The sequence below is a fragment of the Ursus maritimus genome, unplaced genomic scaffold (genome assembly GCF_017311325.1).
Source record: "Ursus maritimus isolate PB19 unplaced genomic scaffold, ASM1731132v1 scaffold_11, whole genome shotgun sequence".
In the NCBI taxonomy this organism is placed as follows: domain Eukaryota; kingdom Metazoa; phylum Chordata; class Mammalia; order Carnivora; family Ursidae; genus Ursus; species Ursus maritimus.
In genome coordinates, this window is record NW_024423453.1 from 70,914,386 (window position 1) to 70,937,668 (window position 23,283).

Here is a 23,283-nt window from a genome sequence, read left to right on the forward strand (position 1 = left end):
GACCTGGAGAGCTGGAGACCTGAGTCCAGTGCTGCACTGTGCTTTTCTGGGCCTGCTTCCTCACAGGTCAGGGGAGCCGCTGCGTGGATTAAATCCACTTTCCCCAGGGAACTCTAGGGGATAGCGGGAGTACATCAGGAATCCGTGACCTTTCATTTGGCTTCACTTTGAAAATTTTATCTTAAAACTTCTAATAAAAGTCAGTGGACACATTTATATGGTTATATGCCAAGAGCGTTAGAGTCCACGGATGTACAGGTGACCCTTGAACAGCATGGGTTTGGACTGCACAGGTCTGCTAATACAGGCAGTTTTTAGCTAAATACAGTGTAGTGCTGTAACTGTATTTTCTCTCCTTTATGATTTTCTTTCTTTTTAAAAACATTTTTTAAGTTTAATATTATTGTTGTTATTATTATAATTACTGTTTAGTAAACTCTCCACCCAACGTGGGGCTCGAACTCCCAACTCCGGGATCAAGCCTTGCATGCTCTTCCAACTGAGCCAGCTAGGCGCCCCTATCCCTTATGATTTTCTTAATATTTTCTTTTCTCGGGGCGCCCGGGGGACTCAGTCAGTTAAGCGTCTGCCTTCAGCTCAGGTCATGATCCTGGGGTCCTGGGGTCAAGACCCCACATCGGGCTCCCTGCTCAGTGGGGTATCTGCTTCTCCCTCTCTCTCTGCCCCTCCCCCTGCTTGTGCACATGTTCTCCCTCTCTCCCTCTCTCAAATAAATAAATCTTTTAAAAAATATTTTCTCTAGCTTACTTTACTGTAAGGATACAGTGTAAGTGCATATAACATACGAAATGTGTGTTAATCGACTGTTTATGTTAGGAAGGCTTCTGGTGAACAGGCTAATAGTTAAATTTGGGGGCAGTCAGATTTTATATGCAGATTTTTTACTGTGTTTTCGAACAACCCCCATGTTGTTCAAGGGTCAGCTGTATTTAAAGTCTGCCAGATTAGTTCTTTTGGGAGAAGACCTTTGAATAAAGCCATTCCTCCTGTCGGTTTAAATGAGGGCCAACGTTATTGCTGGGTGAACTGTCTTGGATGTGCAAGTCACTAAGCCCAGCTCCAAGGAGAGGGGACATTGACACTGGGCTAGCTGCTAGCTCAGTGGGAGGAGTGTGAATGGGTTTGTGTGCATTTTTATTTTATTTTTTTAAAGATTTATTTATTTATTTGACAGAGATAGAGACAGCCAGTGAGAGAGGGAACACAAGCAGGGGGAGTGGGAGAGGAAGAAGCAGGCTCATAGCGGAGGAGCCTGATGTGGGGCTCGATCCCTCAACGCCGGGATCACGCCCTGAGCTGAAGGCAGACGCTTAACCGCTGTGCCACCCAGGCGCCCCTGTGTGCATTTTTAAAGCACAATTTTGTAACTACTTACCTGTGTGGATCAGGATTTTCCTGATACGATGCAGCCAAATACAATAGTGAGTTAGCTCCTGCATACGATAAAGAGGCAACTGTTGTATATAAATCGTGCCTTAAAATTTTTTTGGTCATCAAAGCTTCTTTGTTCTCATTCACTTTCATCATAATTAGCTATAAAATTCAACTTGTAAATGTATTGCAATTACTAATAATAAAATAGAATTTAAATAAAAAAGGTTTGCTACTGAAAAGCTTTGGAAACCGCTGGACTAAGTGATCACCAAGCCTTTGCATCTGTTTGCTCGCATGTGCCTGCATACGAGCGAGCGAGCGTGCGTGTGTCGTGGGAAGAGGCTCTAAGAGAGTCTCCTAAGGTTTTGTCTGAGGGACCCAGCTCCACTTCAAGTCTCTCCAAATATCAAAAACTTAAAATCCTTTAGGTCTTAGCATGCAATCTGCCCCACCAAACACACTTCCCGGGGACCTGTGAGCAAACACTGCCTCAGCACCCCTTGCTGTTCAACAGCCCGGGAGCTCTGTGGACACGGGGGTGCTGGCCTTGTCACCACTGTATCCCAAGTACTGGAACAGGGTAAGGCCTCCAAACATTGGCTGAACACCTAAAATTGGGTAACCATTCTCTCTCTCTCTCTCCACCTCCTCGTCTGCCCTCCCCGCTGCCCCTCGAGAGGCAACTGTTTATACTGGGGAAGTCCTGGGTTAGCAGTCGAGAAACTTGGAGGTCTGTCTCCACTCATGAACTCGCACGTAGCTTCAGGCTTCAGATGAATGGTCTCTTCTACCGTGTTCTCTTTCTCTGTAAGGATGAAAATGGTCTGTGCCACGGAATGGTCTGTGCCACGGACCTCACGGGTCGTCGAAAGGATAAAACAATGTTGCAGATGTATCAGAACTCCTACATCTTCAAATAATGGTTCACATTTGAGTGATTCTTACCCACTTTGCTTTTGTTTCAGCCAAAGGGGGTGGAAACTCATCTCGGGGGTAGTGGACTTGAATCAGGTCCCAGTTCTTGGGTTTACGCTCCAGCTCCCCGGGTCCTTCTCACGGCACGCCTCCTCATGCGCCCACATCTAGGTTCTATCCGGCTAGCCCTTCGCCAGCACCCACACACGATGTCCCCCTTCCGATCTTCCGGTGATCTTCACCCTCTCCACCCACCTCCACGCTCCAGTTCCCCGTCTGCGCCCCCCGCGGGAGGCCTTGCCAAGTCAAGCGAGACCATGTTACCCCGTCCTCCCTCAGCCTCCACTGAACCCGAGGCCCACTAGACCTCACCCGTTTCTCCGTTGCTTGGCTTTCCCTGCCTGCTCTTCAGTAGTCGCCTACCGCCTACTCATGCACACCGTGGACCTTCTCTGTGTGTTTGGCCTCCCCACCAACCGGGAGCATCGGGCCCTGGAGGGTGCAATCGTGTCAGATACTGACGAGCTTGACTGCCACGCTGGGCGTTCAGGGCCTCAGTCGAGGACAAGCAGGCTTTGCACCCAGCTGGCTCTCGTCTCAGTCTGCAGAGGGTGACTTTCTGCCGTTCCTCCGTGCATCTGTGCTCACACGGGCCCTGAGGAAGAGGCGGTAGCTGGGACCCTGCTAGGCCAGCCCCTGCTTCTGTGGCCCGGGCTTGCGGGAAGGGCAGTGTGCGTGCTGTTTCCATCTCTTCCAACCCTCGGGGCTCCCCATTTGAACCCTCACTCCCAAGCCTTCTCTCAGCCTGGCATCACCTCTTCCTCTTACCCACGATCTGGTGGCCCAGAAAGAACAAATAGATTTGGGGACCCAATGCAACCTTTTAATTCCAAGCAGAGTCCCCCTCCCACAGCATCATCACACACACACAGTGGAAAGGGACGCCAGGGTCTGGGCAGTAACAAAACCCAGACCCGGGCAAAAATATATATATAATTATATACACATATGTATCTGTAGAGAAGAGAAGCTGGGAGTGTGATTAAGGTAGGGCAGAGAGTTAGGAGAGAAAGCAGCTTGGGGGTGCCCCAATAAATTACATTCTTCAGACAGCGTGGTGGGGATGCATGGGAACGCGCAGGACCTGGTGGCCAGGACACTCAGCCTGGCCTCTTGACCCCATCCAAGAGAGCCTGAGGGCCCGGGTTCTACCCAGGCCCTGCGCGCTAGAAGTCTAGCTGACTGCCTGGAGGCTGACGGCGGGCCAGGGTTCTGCAACATCTCCACTCTAAGCCAAGGCTTCTGGGGAAGCCACAGGGCTGGAGCAAGAGGCTTTGAAGCTTAGGGGTCACAAGGAGAGAACAGGGTGAGCTGGAGGCCAGGATGACCTCGCTGCCAGAGGCTGAGCTCACGCTGCTCCTGCTAAGAGTCAGAGGAGCGAGAGGCCCAGGTGCAGGGGAAGCCGTCCAAGGTGAGGGGAAGAGGCGTGCTTGGGTGCACAGGGGGTCCTGGGGCTCTCCCGGCCTGCCTGGCTGCTTCCCACTCTCACCCTCCCTCCTAGCAGGCCCGAGGGTTCTACCCACCCATCGGTCAAGGTTGCCACATGCCTGACCACTAAGTGCTGCCTTCCTTTCTCCTCACTCTCTTGTGGGGACCTTCCTGTGGGGGTGGCGGGGGGAGAGGGTGCAAACATTATCTCTGTGTGTGCTGGGCTCCGGACTGCCCTGTGCGGTGCGGACCAGGGAGGAGGGAAGGGGGCCCCTGGCTCCTTGTGGGGAAGCAAGTTCACGTCCCACAACCCCAGCACTGCAGAGGTCTTGGCTCCCCCTTGGGGAATGGAGCCAACTCTACCTCCGTCCCCCTGCCCTGCTCCCCTAAGAGATGATGCTTTGGGGTCGAGTGGCCCCAGCTCCAGAGCCCTGAAGCAGCAAGGGAGAGCGTCAGTCATGGAGTGGGAAGGGTGGTCAGAAGAGAGAAGCCTTTTTCTTGAGTTCATTCCGCTTCCACAGGGCCAGCTTGCTAAACTCTTCAGGAGACATGGAGAATACCCTTGAGAAGTCCTCGGCTGACAGGTGTCTCTGGAAAGGCGGCATGTGGAGGCAGCTTAGGGACGGGGGCTCGGGGCGGAGCGGGGCCAAATGACTAAGGGAGCACTAGACAAAGAGGCCCCAGGCCTCCCGCACACATTTCCTCTGCATACCTCAAGCCTCATCCGATCCACGCCTGGAGGCAGCTTGGTTCTCCCCTTATTGGTCACCACCAGCATCTCGTAGGGATAGATCTGGGAGAGAGGGGAGGGGGCAGACTTAGGCTCACAGAGTCTCCTGTGAGCGGAACCCCCTCAGTTCCCTGGGCTCCTTATCAGCCTGTAAGTGCCACTGGGGCTCAAGCCATTTTTGCCAACCATCTCCCCCAGCTTCCCTGCCGCCCCTCCCATCGTCGGCCCCTTAGTGCATTCACCTCCCTGGCTTCTCCCCACCGGCTGGCTGGCCCACCCCCGCAGATGGTCCTGTCCCCTGCCCACCACCCCTGGCTCCGCCCCTGCCCCTCACCTTCTGCTCCAGCACACAGGGCAGGGAGTTCCCCCGGTCCATCCTCCCCCTCTGGCCCTCTCCGTTCTGGGGAGACCAAAGCCGCAGTGAGCCAGAGTGGGGCAGGGAGACCTCCCCAGCCTTACCCTGGGCTTCTCGTGTCCTTATCATGCAGCTCTGTGGCCCCACACCCCCCTCCCCCCACACTCCCGTCACCCGTCCATGGCTTCTGCTGCTCCGCATGTTCCCCTCCAGAAGGCACTCACCTGCAGGCCTGCGGGAGAGAAGAACCATTGTCCAGAGGCAGCTCTAAGGTCAGCAGGCCTCCACACCTGCCAGCTCAGCCTCCCCAACCTCCAGCCACAGCCCTGCCCACATCTCAGACGCAGGCTGCCCTGGGCCTGCTGAGGCCCCTTTCCCGGCTTGCCTGGCACTGGGCAGCCCTGCCTCTCACCTGGGCTTCCAGTCTCACTTCCAGAGGGGCTGAAGTCTGTGGACTGTAGCTAGAAAGGACATGAAGGGATCAGAAGGAAGCTGGAGAACTCCGCACTGCTCCCCCAGGATTCCCAAGTAGCTCAGTCCCTCCGAGGTGCCAGAAGGCACACTCTTCCCTCGCGGTCTGGGATCTCTGGTCTGGGACCTTACCCGGCTCAGCGTGGTCCTGCCATAGGCGGGGAGAGAAGACGACTTCGATGTTCCTGCATGCAAGGCTGGAAGAGAGCAAGAGGCCCCGTTCAGTGCCCTTGGTCTGACCATCATTTCTGAGAGGGCTGCCTCCCTGGCCTCCCCTGCCAGAGGCAAGGCGGTGAAGTTTGGACCCGGGGGGTCCGGGGGGTCCCTGTTGGCTTCTGGGTCCTGCCCGTTACCTTCCGCAAGTGGCACTATGCTGGTGGCTCTGAACTGTCTCACTAAATACACATCTGGGGGCGCCTGGGTGGCTCAGTCCATTGGCGTCTGCCTTCGGCTCAGGTCATGATCTCAGGGTCCTGGGATCGAGCCCCGCATCAGGTTCTCTGCTCACCAGGGCGCCTGCTTCTCCTTCTTCCTCTGCCCCTCCCCCTGCTCGTGCTCCCTCTCTCTCTCTCTCATATAAATAAGTAAAATCTCTAAAAATAAATACACACACACATCTGGGCGAAATGCCCGAGTGTTAAAATTGATTGTCAGCCAATGATGGCCAGGTGATGAGGCCACCGTCATAAAATGAAACTCTGGGCTACAAAACTATATCTGAAATGTAGTCAAAATAGTTGAATCATTACAGTTTTATTATTAGCAATGTTAGTAATCAAACGTTTGTACTACAATCCAGAAACGGCCATTTCCATCAGCTGCTAGACTGTGCCAGCAGCCAAGAAACCTCACATTTGTGGGGGCGCCTGGCTGGCTCAGCCAGCAGAGCACGGGACTCTTGATCTCAGGGTCTCGAGTTCAAACCCCACAGTGCATATAAAGCTTACTTAAAATTATATGTATAGACTTCCCATGTGCAAGCTCAGATGTCACTTTCAGCTTACACATTTCATGGTGTCACTCAGCTTTCTTGCACCGCAGATTGTAACTCAGGAAAACTGGCTTTCAGTTAACAGGGTTTCCTAAAAAATACTTTGTAACTAAGATTCTTAGTTTGGCCAGACCTCAAAACTCTTTCATGTACAAATGTTAGGAATCCTGGTGTTCTACGGCAATCATTTTGATAAACATCTTTAAAGTGTATTTATTTATTTAAGTACGTGATCTCTATACCCGCTGTTGGGCTCGAACTCACGACCCAAGATCAATAGTCACACACTTCCCCAACTAAGCCAACCAGGCATCCTGGCAAACATTTTTGTTTGAAGGTTTAGCACGGATAGAGTCGAACCTTAAGAAATTGTCTTCTGAAAACATTTTTTAAAAAGCTGTTGCTTAGAAGTTTGGTGAGAACAAAATGTGTTTTGAGGAACTCGTTTTTCTTAATTTTTTTTTAATACTTACTTCTGTGCAGGAAATTATCTGTTTCTACAATGATCATCCATTATTGAAGCATTTCACTTCTTTTTAAAAAAAGATTTTATTTATTTGAGAGAGAGAGAGCACAAGCAGAGGGAGGGGCAGAGGGAGAGGGAGAAACAGACTGCCCACTGAATGCAGGGCTTGATCCCAGGACTCTGGGATTGTGACCTGAGCTGAAGGCAGACGCTTAACTGACTGAGCCACCCAGGCACCCCAGCATTTCACTTTTGTGAGAATAAGTATACATTTACATTTCAAGTGACTGATAGAATTTCAACCCACAAAGCACATACGATTTTCACTTCAAGTTACTTTTAGAGGGCTTATTTATGTTTGAAAGTGACCATTTCAGTGTTATTACAGAGTCAGAATGACACACCTGTTCATAATTCTGAAATTGTTGAGGGCGCCTGAGTGGCTCAGTAGGTTAAGTGTCAGATGCGATTTCGGCTCAGGTCATGATCTCAGGGTCCTGCAATCGAGCCCCACGTTGGGCTCTGGGCTCAGCATGGAGTCTGCTTGGGATTTTCTCTCTCCCTCTGCCCCTCCCCCTGTTCATACGTTCTCTCTCTCGCTCTCTAATAAGTAAATTAAAAAATCTTAAAAAAAGATTCTGAAATTGTTGAGGTTGACCAGCTATGACCATAGCCTATGCAATCATGTGATCACTGGTCACATACAAGTTCAGGGATGCCAAAAATGATAATGAGGTAGATATTTGGCTATTCAACCTTGCAAGACCAAAATGGAAGTTAAACTGCTAATTTTGACTGAATAGCAAAATCTGGTGGAACATGGAGATTGAATCCAACCTTTGGGGCATCTCTCCACCTGCCTCTCTCTTCAGGCCCTCACTCCTCTACATTCTCTAAAAAGGCCCTATTGTAACTCTTCCCACTCACACTGAAATATCATCCTGGGGACTCTCAGTGACCCTAGGGATGTCCATGCACATATGGCCCTTACAGCTCCTTGAATCCCACACCCCGGAGGCCTCCACCTCCACCCCCCATGAGGCAGCCCCTTCAAACGGCCACGCTCTGGGTCTTGTCCACGATGGCTGCACCTTGACATCTGAAGCCCGGGAATCCCACTTTGCAGCCACGGCACCACCCCTTCCTTGTTTGCAGCTTCTCAGCCTCACTCCCAGCACATCTGTTTGTCAGTGTCATGGGGACCTCTGGGGTCTTGACCTCTCCACTCCCCTCTCCCCGCCCCCAACCTCCGCCCAGCGGTCAGCAGCTCCCCTGGCTCCTCATCCCTCAGCGCCTGCCTGCGTACAAAATCCTCACCCTGGATCGGCCCACTCCCCTGTTGCCTATAGGCCATGGAGATAAAGCCCACGCTGCTGGATTATCCCCACTATAGACAGAACGCCTTGCACCGGTTCCCCTTCCCTGCAGGGGCTAGTCCAAACCTTCCCACCCTCACCCAGCCTCACCCTGCTTCCACTCAGCAGACAGCCTCAAACTCTCCTGGCACCTGCTGCCGGACCCAAGTCCCCAGCCCGCAGAGAAAGGGGCCTTTCGAGGCCAGAGGCCTGCCTCCCACATCGCAGATCTCGCTGGGGGGAGCACTCCAGGGCACAGCCTCACATCCTCCCTTCCCTCTCTCCGCATGATCCCATTTTCCCTCAAGGTCTTACTACTACTTACAAGCTGAAGACTCACTCGCCTACGATCTTCCAACTCAGTAAGACCCGGCTCCCATCTACATGTGCTTTAAGTCCCAAACTGGTCCCTTCATCCTTCCCCCAAGCCCCCCTCCTTCATCACCTCAGTTCCAGGTTTGTCCCCGCCCAGCGCCCAAGGTAAGACCCCCACTCGGCTCTCCCTCCCTCCCCACATCCAATCAGCCACTTAGTCCAGCTGAGTCCATCTCCTGTATGTTTCTCAAACCCACTGCCCTTCCATGAACCTATGTACAACTTTAGCCCTTACCCAGCCCATTGGAAAATGTGGGGGAGTGTCTCCAAAGATGGCCCACCTGTTATCTCGCAGCCTGTGTGCCTTCATCAGGCAGTGCAATGCCTCTCTCCGCCCTTGAGTCTAGGCTGCTCTGACCAGCAGGAGGTAGGAGGCTCCCGAGGCTATGCTTTCAGAGTTTCAGCCTGGATCCCCACATCTCCCTCCCTCTGCTCCAGCCACGCTGCTCTAGGGAAGTCCAGGCTAGACTCCAGTGACTGAGCCATAGTACCCAAAGCCCAGGACAGCCTGGCTCTCTGGCTAATCCCCGCCACCCCAAGGCACATTCTGGGTTCTGGAACGGCGGGCTCCTGCAGGCCCTGTAAGCTGGCCAGAATGTTTCCTGTTCCTTGCCTTTGCTCCCATGTTGTCCCCAGCGTCCACAAGGCCCTTCTCCCCCACTCACTTTGCCTTTCTCTTCAAGAGCTAGTTACCCACCCTGCCCCCAGTCCTCTGGCCCCAGGCCCTGTCACGGTCCCCGTGAAGCACTCACTGTGTGCCTTTCATGTCACCACAGCGTGGCCCCACTGTGCTGACCCCAATTTCCTTGTCAATTTCCATGTCAATTTCCCCATGGACTGGAAGCTACTGAAGGAGAATCTATTTTTTGACTCTTTATGCTCTCATGTTTAAGCGTATGTTAGACACTCAATAAACGCTTGATCAATGAAACGAAATTTGCTAATTCTGCTTTAGCGGATACTACCTTTTATCATCTAGTCTTATTCCACAACTGGTACCCTTGCCCTAAGGAGAGCATGAGTGCCTTGAGCCAGTGACAGCCTCTTCTGTCTCCTGTACCCCCACACGATAGACAGACTCAGACTCTGTGCTTCTGGCCTTGAGGTCTGGCCAGGTGATTCGGGGCCCCGGCCATGGCACTCACAGGTATGAAAGGGTGTCCGGTCAGGCAGAGAGCGGGTTTTCCTCCGGATAGGCAATGACTTTTCCATCTCTTCTTTCAAGATCATCTTTCCCAAGTTGGAAGTAACCTGGGGAAGGAGGGAGGAAGACTTCCGGACTGAGTTCTCATCTCCATCGGAGCTGGGTATCGGCAGGCAGGACTGGGGACAGGTTTCCCGAGTGGCTGGGTTGTGCCCTGGAGACCGGGGGGCCTGTCGCTCTGCTCTGAGGCTCTGCCATGCTGGGTTTGGCCACCCTCGAGAGAAAGGAGTCTTCGCGGCTCCGCGTAACTGCACCCGCGTGGCCTCCCGTCCCAGCTCACCGTCCCAGAGCACCAACCCAGGCCCCTCTAAGGCGCCTTTCCATGGCTCCCAACACCCTCTCTCCTGCTCTCCTTCCCACGAACTTAGCCTCCTGAAGCCTGGCACTGGGAGGGGGCACCCTTTTCTTTCCTTTAACCCTAAGTTAACGAGTGTCCCCCCCAAGCGGCGTGAAGTCCTGGTGTCCCTTCAGTAGCAGCAGCCTGCTGTCCCGGGAAGAAGGGGAATCCTCATGTTCCTACAAGGTTGTCCTTCAGATACAAAACTCTTCAGACAAAACAGCTAGCGACCTAGGACTTGTGTCCCCAAGAAGACATGGGCAGGGTGGCTGGGAGAAGCGAGATGCTACCTTACTGAGTTCCTCTCGCTGACGCTCCCTGAGAGCCTTCATCTCCTCCCCGGAGTCATCGTCTTCCTCCTCTTCCTCTTCCTCCGCCCCCCTCCGAGATGCCTTCCGCTTCCTCCATTCTGTCTCTGGGGAACAGGGCAGAAGCAGGCTCCTCAGTCGGCCATTCCCTCACCAAGCATCTACCAGGTGCTGGCTTTGTGCGTGGCACTGAACTGCCCCTTCAAGAGAACCCTAGAGATTATTTTGTAAAAAATAAAAGTAGGGGCGCCTGGTGGCTCAGTCGGTTGGGCACCTGCCTTCTGCTCGGGTCCTGGGATTGAGCCCCACCTTGGGCTCCCTGCTCAGCAGAGGCCTGCTTCTCCCTCTCCTCCCAACTTTTGCTCTCTCTTGCTATCTCGGTCTCTCTCTCTCTCTCTCTCAAACAAATAAATAATATCTTGGGGAAAAGAAACAAAGAAAGAAAATTTCAAAAAAATCAAAATAAAAATCAAAGTAACAGGGGCACCTGAGTGGTTCAGTCAGTTAAGCGTCTGCCTTTGGCTCAGGTCATGATCCCAGGATCCTGGGATCCAGCCCCGTGTCAGGCTCCCTGCTCAGCGGGGAGCCTGCTTCTCCCTCTCCTCCTTGCTCCTGCTTTCTCTCGCTATCTATGTCTCTCTCTCTCCAATAAATAAATAAAATCTTAAAAAAATAAAAGTAACATTCTCTCGGCTTGTGGTAAAGCCGAGAAGGCAACACACCGTCCCACGACCTAAATTCACTGAGGACCAAGACCTTGTCTCAGTCCTCTTTCTCTTTTCCAGAGCTCCTATCACAGATCCTGGAGGCAGACGTTTGGTCAACGTCTGCTGAGTGGTCAAGGAAGTGAATGGAAAGGGAGTGGAAGACCAACAAGCAAGGCCATGTACACCAAGAGCTAGAGGAAGGCAGGAGGGTCGTGAAGGACATAAGGTGGCAGTGGGGAGAAGGTGGACTCATGGAGCTTTAACAGGGACTATGAGGTGGTGTCTGGGACCTCCCCACCCCTCTCCAACACGGTCTCCTACCCACGACCGCCAGCGACGGGGGGCATGGCCAATAGTCGGTTTCAATCTTGGCTGGCTGGTTGGGGTCGGGCGGCTGGGCTGCAGGGAACTTGGAGGACTCGATGATGAGGTCCTCGATGAGGTGCTTGCTCTGTGGGCTGCCTCCCGTGGACTCTGCAGGTGGAGGCCAGGGTCAGTCCCCACCCCGAGCCAGGCCACCTTGGCCCACCCTAGCCCCCAACTTCCTCTCCCATCCCTGTTCACATCTGTGACACCGTGGGTGTGAAAACAGGGCACAACAGAGGGCACAGGGCAGAGGTTTTGTGCTGTTATGAACAGCCTTTCTCCCGGCCTCCCAGCCCAGCGCAGTGAGGGGAGGCCTCACCTCTCTGCTTGTAGATAGGTGGCTTCTTGTAGATGTTGGAATCTGGGCGGGTGGTCTCTGTGGACAGGGAGCAAGAACCGATGAGAAGGCTACGCTGATGGCGGGTGAGGCCAGCTCAGTGAGGAGAAGGGCACAAACAGGATGGAGGAAGGCAAGGACATTCACGGGCTCCTGCCCAGAGCCAAGACAGAACCGGAGTTCCTGGAACTGTCCCTCAGGGGGCTGGGGCTTTTTGTACTTTTCTGGCTGGGTGGGAGCAAAGGCATGACAGGGTCCATCATTTCGGGGAGTTCTGCCTGAGACCTGGCATCAGAGGTTTGGGCCATTCTGGGGTGAGCATATACCCCAGAGAGTGGGGGACTGAGAATAAGAAGCTTGGGTCCCTGTAGGAAAAAGAGATTGTAGGGAAAGGGTGCCACTACAATGACAGTAAAACTTACCAGGATGGTGGAAATGGGGTAGGCTGGTCCGGGGTGTCCCAGTGGTTCTTGGGGCTGAAGCCTGAGAGATGGTTCCAGGGGACCGGCTCTCTGCCCACACCTGCAGAGCAGAAGTGTGGTTGACTGAAGCTCCCAGGTCCCCCACCCTACCCTCTCCAACCCGTGGAGACACTGCTTCACCTCACTCCACCATGTCTGTCCCCCCACCCTAGCAGCCCACGAGCCCCCAACCCCAGGGCAGAGGAAGGGTGTCCAAGGACTTGACCTGCTGATGGTGTCTGACCCAGAGAGAAAGGGTTAAATGAGGTCCTGGGTCAGACAGACAGATGGACCCAGAGCTGGTCTGCGACAGGATGAGGTCATCCCGTGGGCTCTGCATATGTGTGGGGGTGGGGAGCTGGGGAAGTGTCAGGTGTGGGGCAGACTCACCTCTGGGGATGGTGGGGGGGATGTGGATTTGGGTGACAGTGAGCGCTGCGGATGGAGAGGAGGCTGGTCAGAGCCACAAGGGTAGGGGTAAATCCTCATCCCTAGAACCCCGGAGGGGCCACTTCATCCCCCCACCCAACTCTGCACCCGTGCCCGGCCAATTTCTGAGCCACGTCTTCTCTCTCAGTCCTTGCCAGTTCCCAGCACTGGCCCTCCATCCTTCTCCCTCTTAGCGCTCTCCTGGGCAGAGTCCTCTCTTTCTCTGGATGCATGAGGAAGGCACGGATCTTGCAGCATGTGCTTGTGCTCTGAAGGCCGACTGAAGGGGGTTCTGGCTCTGTCCTCAGAGCCTAGCACCCGGGGTGGGGCGGGGGCGGGGGCGGGGGGAGGGCCAAGAGCCGCAGGCATGCAGGATGGAGTCTGGGCAGGTAAGTCTCCCCACAGCCTGCCTCCAGCTCACTGTTCAGCCGTGACACTACCCCTTGCTGGAATACAGTTTACAAAGGAGCTGCTGTGGGTTATCAATGGCACTCAAGTCGCTGGTGAGGTGGAGGAGCGGACGTATCACCTCTATTTTACAGGAGGGGAAACTGAGGACTTCCAGCCTCCCAGTCCAGTGTTCCTGAGGGCTTTTGGCCAATTTGCTCTTTCTGTCCACTCCCACGCTTCTCCTCTACAGCCCCCAGCCCCTGCTCTGTGATGCTGCCATTCAAGCATGGCCTCCCCCCTTCTGTACATGGAGCTACCCCCCAGCCTCCAGCCGGCCTCTGCCTGCTCTCCACAGACACTGGGCGGACCATCGGTTGATCTCTGCCCACAGTTGCCTTTCTTGTTTTGGAGTCTGGCCACCAAAAAAGAAAGCATGAGAGGGATTCCGCCTCCTCCCCTGTGTGGCTGGGGGAGCCCTTCCCCCAAGTCTCGTCCAAGAGGAGCCTCCCACCCCTCACCTCCCGGCTTCTGGGCAGCTCCACGTGTTCCAGGAGAGAATAGGTAAAGTGGGGCTCGTAGATCATGAGGTCAGGCCGCTCGATGTCCAGGATGGCCTTGTCCTTGGGGATGGCAGCCAAGTCCTTGTAGCCCAGCACCTGATTGTCCATCTTGGCCTGAAGGGAAATAGTAGGAATGGAGCAGATGTGCCAAAAGCCTCACCTAGAAAACTGGCCTTATGAACTGGACTTACAATTTATCAGGAAGAAAATGGGCAGCCGTTTGAGACGCCAGCTCCTATTAGTTAATAATTCTATTGTTTTAATTTTAAGGGTTTAGAGAGTCACCTTAAAAAATGATAGTCCCTCACCTAGCACTTTGGGTACAAGGAGGCCGGACCAGACCAGTAGAAGGTGGGTGTGGGGAACCTTCTCTGGATTTTTGGCTTCTCTCTGCCTACCAGCTCGGGCAGGACCATCGTCTGGGAGGCTCTGCGTGAAGCGGCCCAGCGTGTCCCCACCCCACCCCTCGTCCCAGACTGAGGGTGCTGGTGGCCAGAGGTACTCACCACGATGCTGGAGGGAGAGCCAGGAACACTGGAGCCTCGGGAGGAGCTGACGCTCCCAGGGGAGGTAAGTGGTTGCTGGGGAGAGTGAAAGGCGGGCGGGTGGGAATGAGCGTGCGTGCCAGGGCCGGGAGCGGGCAGGGCTCTCCACCCGGCGGAGGGCCGGGCGGAGGGAGGGCCGCTGGGGCGGGGCAGGGGAGGGCTTCCCTAGGCCTCTGGGGCCCCGGGGTGCGGCGCCGCGGGCAGCCACCAGGTGGCACCGTCGACTCCCGACCTGACCCGCGGCGGGGAAGCCTGGCCCCACCCGCTGCCCGGGCCGCCCACCGCCCGGACGTGGGGGCGGCCCCCGCGCACCTTCTGCAGCCGTTCCATGCAGCAGGGAGCCGGCGGGTCGGGTCACTCGCAGAGCCCCGTGCGCGAGGGGAGACGACAGGGCGTCAGGCTGTGCCCGACTCCGGGGCGCTGCGCGCTCGGGGCCACGAGAGCAGAAAGTGCGTTCCACCGGCCTGTGGCGTCCTCATCCCTCAGTGACTCTCCGGGCTGCTGACCGAGGGCAGGGCCTGCGAGGGGAGGGAGAGCGTGCGGGTGAGGGCGGCGGGGCCCCGGATCTCAGCGAGCTCGGGAGAGCAGGGCGGAAGGGAGCCGGCGCCCTCCAGGAGGTCGGCTTTCCATTCGCTCAGCCCCGGGAAGGCCAGCGCGTGTGGACAGCGAGGCGGGAAAGCGGAGGGGCTGCACTTGTTTTTGAGCCATTGTTCTCCGGTTGGAAAGGAAATGACTGCAGGGGTCAGCCGTTCTGGTGCAGCCTCTACATTCCTGCTTTGTCACACCTGCCCGGCCCGGCCCTGCCCTGCCCTGGGGCCGCGGTCCGGTTTCAGGCCCCGCTTCTCACTCCCCTCCCCTCGGCCAGGCCACGGCCTCTCTGGCTCTGTGCTGGCCCCTGGCCCTCCCCCCCCAATCCATTGTCGGCTGTGCTCCCCTCTGTCTCATAGCCCGAGGGACCTACTGAACCTATGAGGTGGACAGACAGGGAGGACACGATGGAGCCAAACTGACTTGGCATGAGTGGTGAGGTTGTGGGGGGGGGGGTGCCATGGAGATGAAGGGAGGGGAGGCTGGAGGGAGCCCACATTCCCTTTGTCCCTGTCCCTGTTCCCTGCCCTGGCTTCCACTGTGGGGAAGCATGGAGAGGAGACTGGAGGGAGCCCAGAGCCATCACAGCCCTGTCCCTGGCCAGCAGCCTCACTAGCAAGCATGGGTTTGGGGCCAAGGCCACATCCCAGCTGTAGGCAGCCTTCTCGGGCCGCCTGTGCTGAGTGGGCCCTCTGCACTGCTGCTTCAGGCAGGGCGGCACCCCTGAGGTTGGGCAGGAAGGGGTGCTGTCCCACACTGCGCTCTCTCTGCTCCTAGAGAGTTAGGTTCGGTTGGCTGCAGTGGATTATGAGTTCCCTGAGGCTGCGGTCCATGTCTTGGTGTCCTTGCCTTCAGCCTTCCTCCCTAATTCCCTTAGCAGTCCTCCCCTCCCCCCTCCCCTGTGCTGGACTCATAATAACCATTCAGTGAATGCCTGGCTGAGTTTCCAGCAATGGCGGCAGTGGGACTATCTTTCCATTGGCTGACAATAAGCCTTAGAGTGAAGAGAGCTGATGGCTACAGCAGGTACAGGGAAGAGGCAGCATAATGCAGAGGTTAAAAGCATGAGCTCTGGACTGGAGTACTTGGGGGTGAGTATAGACTCTGCTACTCAGCCACTGGGTGACCTTGGGCAAGTTACTTACTCTCTCTGTGCCTCACGTTTCTCATCTGTAAAGTGGAAGACGGTACTAGTATCTATGTCATGGGGACACTCGGTATTAGATAAGTTATAACATGTGAAGTGCTTAAAACATTATACATTCTATGTAGAGTATTAGCTATTATTATTTCTTTTTCCTCAAGGACTAATGAACTTAGATGTCTATTCCGTAGCCGTTCTTTACCACAGGGGGTAATGAAAGACCGAGGCCATTGGTGCTCCCAGTCTTACCACCTGTTTCTTTGTATCCGGCCGTTCTTCCGCTCACCCTCTCTCCACCACCAAAACCACCCGCTTGCTGCAGCCCTCACTCCCACTTCCCTGCTTCTGCGCATGCCCTTCCACTACTCTCTGTCCACCTCCTTGCCTCCCAGATCCCACTTGTCCTTCAGGGTCCCTCCTAACCCTCCTCCTCTGGGAGTCCTCCCCTACTATTCTAGTCCTCCTGATAACCCTTCTCTGAGTTCCATTGCGACTGAAAAAGAGACCCCTATAACTTAGCCCTTGATTATACATTGCCTAATGCAGGAACATGTGTTTTCACGAACCAGAATGAGTGCTAACTTCTGGAGGGCAAAATAACAAAGCAATTGCCATCATTTTTTGAATGTTCATGCTAGGTACTTTGATAAGCACTTTATTTTTTTTAAGATTTTATTTTTAAGTAATCTCCGCACCCAATGTGGGCCTCAAACCTACAACCCCAAGATCAAGAGTCACATGCTCCACCAACTGAGCCAGCTGGGTACCCCTAATAAGCAGTTTAAACGGATGATTTGTTTCATCCCCCCCAACAGCCCTACAAAGTAGACCCATTTTACAGATGAGGAAACTGAGGCTCAAAGAGGTTAAAAAGTTGTCCAGAGTCATGGAGCTGAAAATGACTGTGTCTTCAGCACTGGCATGGTTCAAAGTGCCTAGCTAGTACTGTGTCAGGTGCACTGTGGGAATAGACTAAAAGCTGCCACATTTCCCAAGTCTTTTTGGAATTCTAGAGTTAAGCCCTCTCCAAGTCCGTCAGTCACACTAGGTATTTGGTGCCCATGGAAAGACTCCATTCCAGAGCTTTATCCTTCCTTGGCCTTCTTAGCTCTCACTTTGTAATGCTTTTAAAACTAGGTGTCTGAGGATCAGCATAAACTCTAGTACATATTCAAAGAGCTGTTAGCTCTGTTTCACTCCTCTCTGACCTTAAAGAGTGTTTTTAAAAAATATTGTATTTATTTATTTGTCAGAAAGAGAGAGAGAGCACAAGCAGGGGGAGTGGCAGGCAGAGGGAGAAGCAGGCTCCCCCACTGAGCAAGGAGCCTGATGCAGGACTCGATTCCAGGGCACTGGGATCCTGACCTGAGCCGAAGGCAGACACTTAACTGACTGAGCCACCCAGGCGTCCCTGATCTTTACTGTGTTAATAGCCGTTGTCAAACTAGCTGTATACATGGCTTAGCCTTAGAGCCAAACACTCACTCATCCATGTGTCTACCCATCTATCCACCTATCCATCCATCCATCCATCCAGTCATCCACTCATCCCTCCATCCACCAAGCATCTACCCACCCACCCAGTCATACACTGCTGTATCCGTCCATTCATCAGACACTTCCTGAGCACCTATTTTGCAATAACCACAAACAACGCTCTGTGATAAGTCATATGCAGAAAAGAAAGATGAGGCAAGGGAGCTAAGCTGCCCCCGTAGAAATGAGGAATGTTAATAGATAACTCCCATGCAAAGCAGATTACATGTGCCAGATAAGATAATAGAAGGAGCTGTGCGAGGTCACAGGACGAAGGATTGCTTCTACTGGGGTGTTGAGAAGGGAAAAGAAAAACGATTCCTTAGAGGAGGTATTTGAGGTAGGCCTTGAACGCCCAGTTTGAGTTCATGCAAAAACTAAAGAATGGATTCTTGAAAGAGGGCAGCATGAGCAAAAGAAGGGGCATGGGGTGGGGGGGCGGTGGGCAGCACTGGGTCTGTCTAGGGAACAGCAAATATGGCTAAATTATAGATCTCATGAGGTTGAAATATGTGTGGGGCAAGAGGTTGGGGGTCAGATTACGGAGGCCTCCAACCCAGACCAAGGGATTTAGATTGTATTTTGAGGGCAACAGGAGCCATAGAATGCTTAGAAACTTTTTTCAAACAACGAAGTCACAGATCCAAGCAGTGCTTTGGGACCATGAATGTGGATGCAGCCTGGGAGGGGAGACTGGACAGGAAGGGCAGTTTGGACAGAGACCAGCCTGGAAGCCACGGGAGTAGTTCTGGCATGGGCTTGTGAGGGCCTAGACCTGCGGCCCAAGATGGACAGGAAGCAAACGGGAGAGATCTGAGAGGCAGAATGTGCGAAACAGACTTGATCTGGAGAGCCCCCCAGAGCAAGGGTAGGTGGCCGCTCAGAGACAGAAGAAGGGGCAGCAGTGAGTTCACTTGATGCCTTCTTGAGGGGGAAGTGGGTAGAGTTGATGAGCAGGTGGGAACGTCCAGGAGGAACCGGAGGTCGAGGGAGGGGTGGGCTGGAAAGGAGATTTAGGCGCCATCTGACTAGAGGTGGTAGTCTGTACATGAGGTTGCCAAGGGAGAAAGAAGTGCAAAACCAGCATCCTAGGAAACATCTAGGGGACTAGAAGAAAAATCATCCCAGATGGCATGAAAGGGACCAGGAAAAGGAGACGGCTGCTCCTTGGGGACAGGGAATGTATCTAGTGCAGGCAAGTGCACTAAGTGTGGAGAGCGAGCATGGGAGGCAAGGGCTGAGGAAAAGTCATGAGGCCAGGAGTCCCGGCCAGAGAAGGGGAGACATGCTGGACGGAGTATGGCTCTCCGTGTTGGTGGCCTACGGGAGCATTTTCAGAGAAGTGAGACCTCCTACTCTTGGAGGGCCTGGCTGGGACACAGGCAGGGGAGTGGGACAGAATGGCCGAGCGGGTGGGAGAGTGGCTTTGGAGGAGGCCAGATTGGCTGAAGGTGTTTAAGGAAATGGGGAGACTGGAAGTGGGGAGGGAAGAGTGGAGAGGAAGAAGGGTCTCTGCAGGGGAAGGGATGCGATCCAGGCCCAAGTGGAGGGCTGGCTTTAGAAGGAAAAGTCAGGCTTCCCTGGAAGGACAGGAGAGGGAAAGTTGGTATCCACAGCACAGGGCCCCATGTAGCCTGGGCCAGGCCCTTATTTTCCCAGGAAAAGTGACAAGGAAGGCCATATGCAGATCTTACAGGTCGGTGGCCCAGAAGCTGAAGAGAGTAGAGCAGGTTTGGTGGCTGAGCCAGGAGGGAGAGCAGACTTCCAGTGTGTTCTGGAGCCTCGGGCTGAGACTGGTGGTGGCCCTTAGATAGCAGTGTGTGTGCAGGGTACTGGATGGGGCCATGGCTGTATATCAGAGAGGTGCCTGCCCAGGCTAGGAGGGAGGGGAAGGGTCCACGAGGAGCCGAGTCACAGCAGCGCACAATCAGGCCCTGCACCCACACTCACACGTGCACAAACACTGCCTTCAGGCATCGCGGCTCAGAAACGTGATTCAAAATAAGGATGTCTCTGCTCTGTTCCCCAGACCCTTCCTACGCAGAGTGGTCTGCAAGCCCATGCAGTCCCCTGGCTGGTGTCCCCACTGAGCCTCAGGGTCTCCCTTACCCTGGGCCACACTCCTTCAGGGCCGGCTTGCCAGTGCCCAGTGGGGTAGAGCACACGCTCACAAGCCGATCTCTTACCCTCGCAGGGCTCGCCTTAAGAAGTGAAGGTCTTACTGCTGAATTAAGGAAAATGTGTTGGGGTGGAGTGTCCTTTCTCTCTCTGTCTCTCTCAGGAGGGAGAGAGGGAGGATAGCAAGAGGGAGGGAGGGAGGAAGGAGAGAGGGAGGGAAGGAGGGTTTTCTTGGCTTCTCTCAAATCCCATCACGCAGGCAACTGTTTACTCCCCCACGAGCGGCCCCCTCCCCCAAAGCTCCTTCCTTCCCAAGTCAACACCCACCCTCCCCCTCCTCCAGTCCTGACACTCTCTCCCCTCTGGACACACCCCTTGTGTCACACAGGCACAATGTGCTGCCTCCATCCCGGCAGCCTCGGGTAGGGTAGACGGTGGACGGAGACCAAGAGGGCAGGCTGCAGCAGGAAGCGAGCTCAGGATGGAAGGAAAGGGAAGGAAGGCGGTGGAGGCAGGCCAGCCCAGGTGGTGGAGGGGACCTCCCAGCTGCTCACTCCCCTCAGAGGCGGGGGCTCCTCACTCCTCCAGATCCGCCCCACCCTCCCCTTATCTGAGCCACCAGCCCAGCCCCGCCTGACGAGGCCGGCATCTGCATCTCTGCGGCGACTAGAACCTCTGGGCCTCGGGCTGGGGTGATAAGACCCGAGCACCCATCCCAGCCAGCTCCTGCTCCGGGTGGGACTAACCTGGCTCTGGTGCCCTGGACTGGGAGAATGAAGGCTCAGCAGGCAGAACGACAGCCTCCCGTGCTAAGCCGGCCACCGTGCCAGGGACTTTCACGCATCCCCTCCACTCATCACGCAAGCCGGCGCCCTCCCCGCTTAGAGATGAGGAGCCATGGTGGAGAGGTTGACTTGCCAAAGGCCACCCAAATAGAAGTCAGGCTGGAATCCCTACCCAGGCCTGGCTCAGGTCAAAGCCAATGGACACTCTTCTCAGTGGGCCCCGGAAGATCCCCCTTCAATGTGAACTTGGGCCTGGGGGCTAACCTTACACGGTGGAGACACCCAGATCCCTGCTCCCTGGCCTGGCCTGTGGACAAGGAGCAGAGAGGCTTTGTGCCCCAGGCAGGGTCAGGTCAGGCTGGACTTCGGTGGCGCAGACAGTAAGTGAGTTATGAAATGAGGCAAACGAGCTGTCCAAGTGGGCTGAGGTCAGGGTGGGCAGGGAATTTGCCCTTCTCCCTTTTCTCTAGTTTCACTCACAGTGGGACTGCCTGCCTTGCCCCCTCCCTGCGCCTTCTCCACTCTTTCTGCTTTCCATTCCCCTTTCCTTCTCTTTCTTCATCTTTCCTCCCTGGGCTCTGCTTCCCTTTCACACTGTCCTGCTCCCGGCCCCACCCCCACAGTTACTGTGGCAACAATTCAATGCCAGAAATAAAGGCAGGATCCAGCTAGGTCACCAGTTCCCAAAACAGCATCCCATCCCAGGGTGGAGTGGGGAAGGGCGGGCAGGGGCAGGCCAGCAGCAGCAAGGGAGGCCCGAGTGTGTGTGTGTGTGTGTGTGTGTGTGTGTGTGTGTAGGGGGCACCCATGCTTGCCCCAAAAGGGCGTGCGAGAGCAGGGGAGGGCTCCTAGCTTTGGGCCGGGGTTCATGGAGCATCCCTGAAGCCTGTACCCTCTCTCGCCTTCTCTCCTTTTCTCCTCTCCCATCCCCATTCTTAAAGCCCTGATCTATCTGCTAGGATGAGGGTTGGGCTTCCTCTAATGCCAACACTATACAGCACCCTCTCACACTCTGATGGAGCCTCAGGCAGGGACAGGTGGGCCCCGAATCTGGGTCCTGGCCTGAGAACCCACCTGCTCAAGGCCCTGCCTGGTCTTTGCTCCTCATGGCAGTGGGCCTGGGCCCAGGCCCCCCCTTCCATTCCTCCTGCATCGCACAAACATGCACTTTTCATCCAGTTTCTCCTAGCGCTCTCGGGTTTCTGTAGCCTTCCCCTCTCCCTTCCCTCGGAATATTTCCCCCAACCCCTCAGGCTAGAGTGGTCCTCAGCTCCTTCCTACTCTGCCCTCTATTGATAGCCAGTCCGCTGGTGGGTTGTGGTGTCACTGGTACAAGCTGGATTGAGAGGGAAGACACAAGGGTCTTGTATCCCCAGTTCAGCTTTCTGAATTCTGGGGGTATCCCTATTCTGGTGTCTACACACACACACACACACACACACACACACACACACGTGAGCTCCAAAAGAGGAATCCCTACAGACCTGCACCCCGAGGTGAACAGCATGACTCAAGTGTTCAACATATGGAGAGGCCAGCAGCACGGAGGCTCACACGTGGACACAGCACTTCACCCACACACACAGGAGCCCACACTGAAACACAGTTGCAGAACCCATGCACCCTGCTTGCAAGATCACGCCCCCACTTTCCCGGCAGGGCCCCCCCATAGTGACACACGGTGCCACTGACACCCACTCACAGCCACCCACCGAGCCTCCCTTGGCGCCCGTTCTCCATGCTCACCACCACCTGCGTCACATGCCGACACCCCCTCCCCGAGCTGTGCACGTGTACCGGAACACACACAGCACCCCCCATTTACCCATGCCCTGGAGCTTTCCGGCTCCCCATTCCCAAAGCCCGACTGCCTTCCTTCTCTGACACCTGCCCCTGCTCCCCTGACTCTCACAGCCTGGCAACACCGTCCCCTGGGAGGGAAACACCAGGCGCACCTGCCCAGGAAGGGGCACAGCTAGCAAGAGGGCGCCACTGGATCCTCAGGGGCCTCCACGTCCGCTCAGCCCCCAGCCCCTTCAAGCACTGCACCAGCGCCCCGCGCCCCAGCGAGCAGGGGGCAGGCCTGCGGCCACACCCTGCCACCCAACCTCATTCTGCATGTGGCTCTCACCGCAGCCTGGCCAGCCAAGGGCGAGAGAGGGGCTCCCCAGATACCTCCCCACAGGGAGCACACCCATCACCACCAGTGTTCAGGTGTCTGGCTCCCCTCAAAAGGTCTGTGGCGCACTGCGAGGGAGACCGGGGTCCCTTCAGCTCTCCTCCCCACGTGCTCCCCGTTCTTCAGCAAAGAAAGAACAGCCCCCCTGCCCTCCCCTGTCCCCCCCATCCCATCGCTTGGACTTCTGTCCAGCACAGCTAGGTGAAGGGGGTACTGGGGTGACAGTATGAAACACCCCGGCCCTCTTCCTCAACTCAGGTTTGAGGAGATCAAACCCAGCTAGTCCCTGGGTCTGGCCACGCAGGACCCTTCTCCCACTGAACAGGGGCCACAGCTGACCCCTCCCCGGGGGATCCCTGCCACCACCCAGAGCCCAAAGTGCCCACAGAGGGGAAGAGAGGTGGGAGACCTTGCCACCTACCTCTTCCCAGACAGTGTGGCCCAGACGCTCTGAGGCCCCAAGGCCGGGCTGGGCAGGCGCAGGCCCAGGTCCCAGGTCCCAGGGCTGCCGCTTTTTCTCAAGAGCCAAGGTAATAGGCGTCTCTTCCAGGAACCTAGCCGTGCTTTCCCAGAGCACAAATAACAGGAAAAAAGCCGGCTTGGGGCTTGGGGTAGGTGGGTGGGTGGGTGGGGGGAGCTGGCACAGGAGGGGACCTACCCTCTGGGCCCCCACCCCCTCGTCCCCACCCTGCTTCTCCGCGAGCCGGCGCTCCGAGCCTGCGTCTGGCGGCGGGCGGGGGGGGGGGGA

General features: G+C 55.5%; 1 protein-coding gene and 1 long non-coding RNA gene across 5 annotated transcripts in view; one reads left to right on the forward strand and one right to left on the reverse strand.

Annotated features, from left to right (window-relative positions):
• Positions 1 to 3,171: 3,171 nt before the first annotated feature.
• DMTN (dematin actin binding protein) lies at positions 3,172 to 23,184 on the reverse strand. 4 transcript variants are annotated; one of them, XM_040626551.1, is made up of 16 exons: positions 22,957 to 23,184; positions 14,498 to 14,703; positions 14,147 to 14,221; positions 13,599 to 13,754; positions 12,652 to 12,696; positions 12,223 to 12,322; positions 11,783 to 11,839; positions 11,419 to 11,571; positions 10,373 to 10,497; positions 9,687 to 9,792; positions 5,487 to 5,551; positions 5,296 to 5,344; positions 5,108 to 5,115; positions 4,863 to 4,928; positions 4,511 to 4,591; positions 3,172 to 4,388 (listed from the first exon to the last, which is right to left on the reverse strand). In XM_040626551.1, the coding sequence occupies exons 2-16, from the start codon at positions 14,513 to 14,515 to the stop codon at positions 4,275 to 4,277; spliced, it is 1,218 nt and encodes a 405-aa protein (XP_040482485.1). In that variant the 5' UTR covers positions 14,516 to 14,703; positions 22,957 to 23,184; the 3' UTR covers positions 3,172 to 4,274. The 4 variants fall into 4 exon arrangements, with proteins under 4 accessions (XP_040482485.1, XP_040482487.1, XP_040482486.1 ...); XM_040626553.1 differs by lacking the exon at positions 14,147 to 14,221; XM_040626552.1 differs by lacking the exon at positions 4,863 to 4,928.
• The window catches only part of LOC121101894, a 12,444-nt gene continuing 6,721 nt past the window's right edge, over positions 17,561 to 23,283 (forward strand). Inside the window, exon 1 of the long non-coding RNA XR_005833945.1 lies at positions 17,561 to 20,736. This is a non-coding gene — a long non-coding RNA (uncharacterized LOC121101894). The remainder of the gene's footprint in view (positions 20,737 to 23,283) is intronic.

What these genes read in the sequence shown, in the direction of transcription:
- DMTN (XM_040626551.1), bottom strand. An exon ending in ACCTATCTACAAGCAGAGAG is followed by an intron (nt 11,572 to 11,782) that starts GTGAGGCCTCCC and finishes CTCCACCTGCAG; the next exon opens with AGTCCACGGGAGGCAGCCCA. An exon ending in CCCGTCGCTGGCGGTCGTGG is followed by an intron (nt 10,498 to 11,418) that starts GTAGGAGACCGT and finishes CCTGTTCCCCAG; the next exon opens with AGACAGAATGGAGGAAGCGG.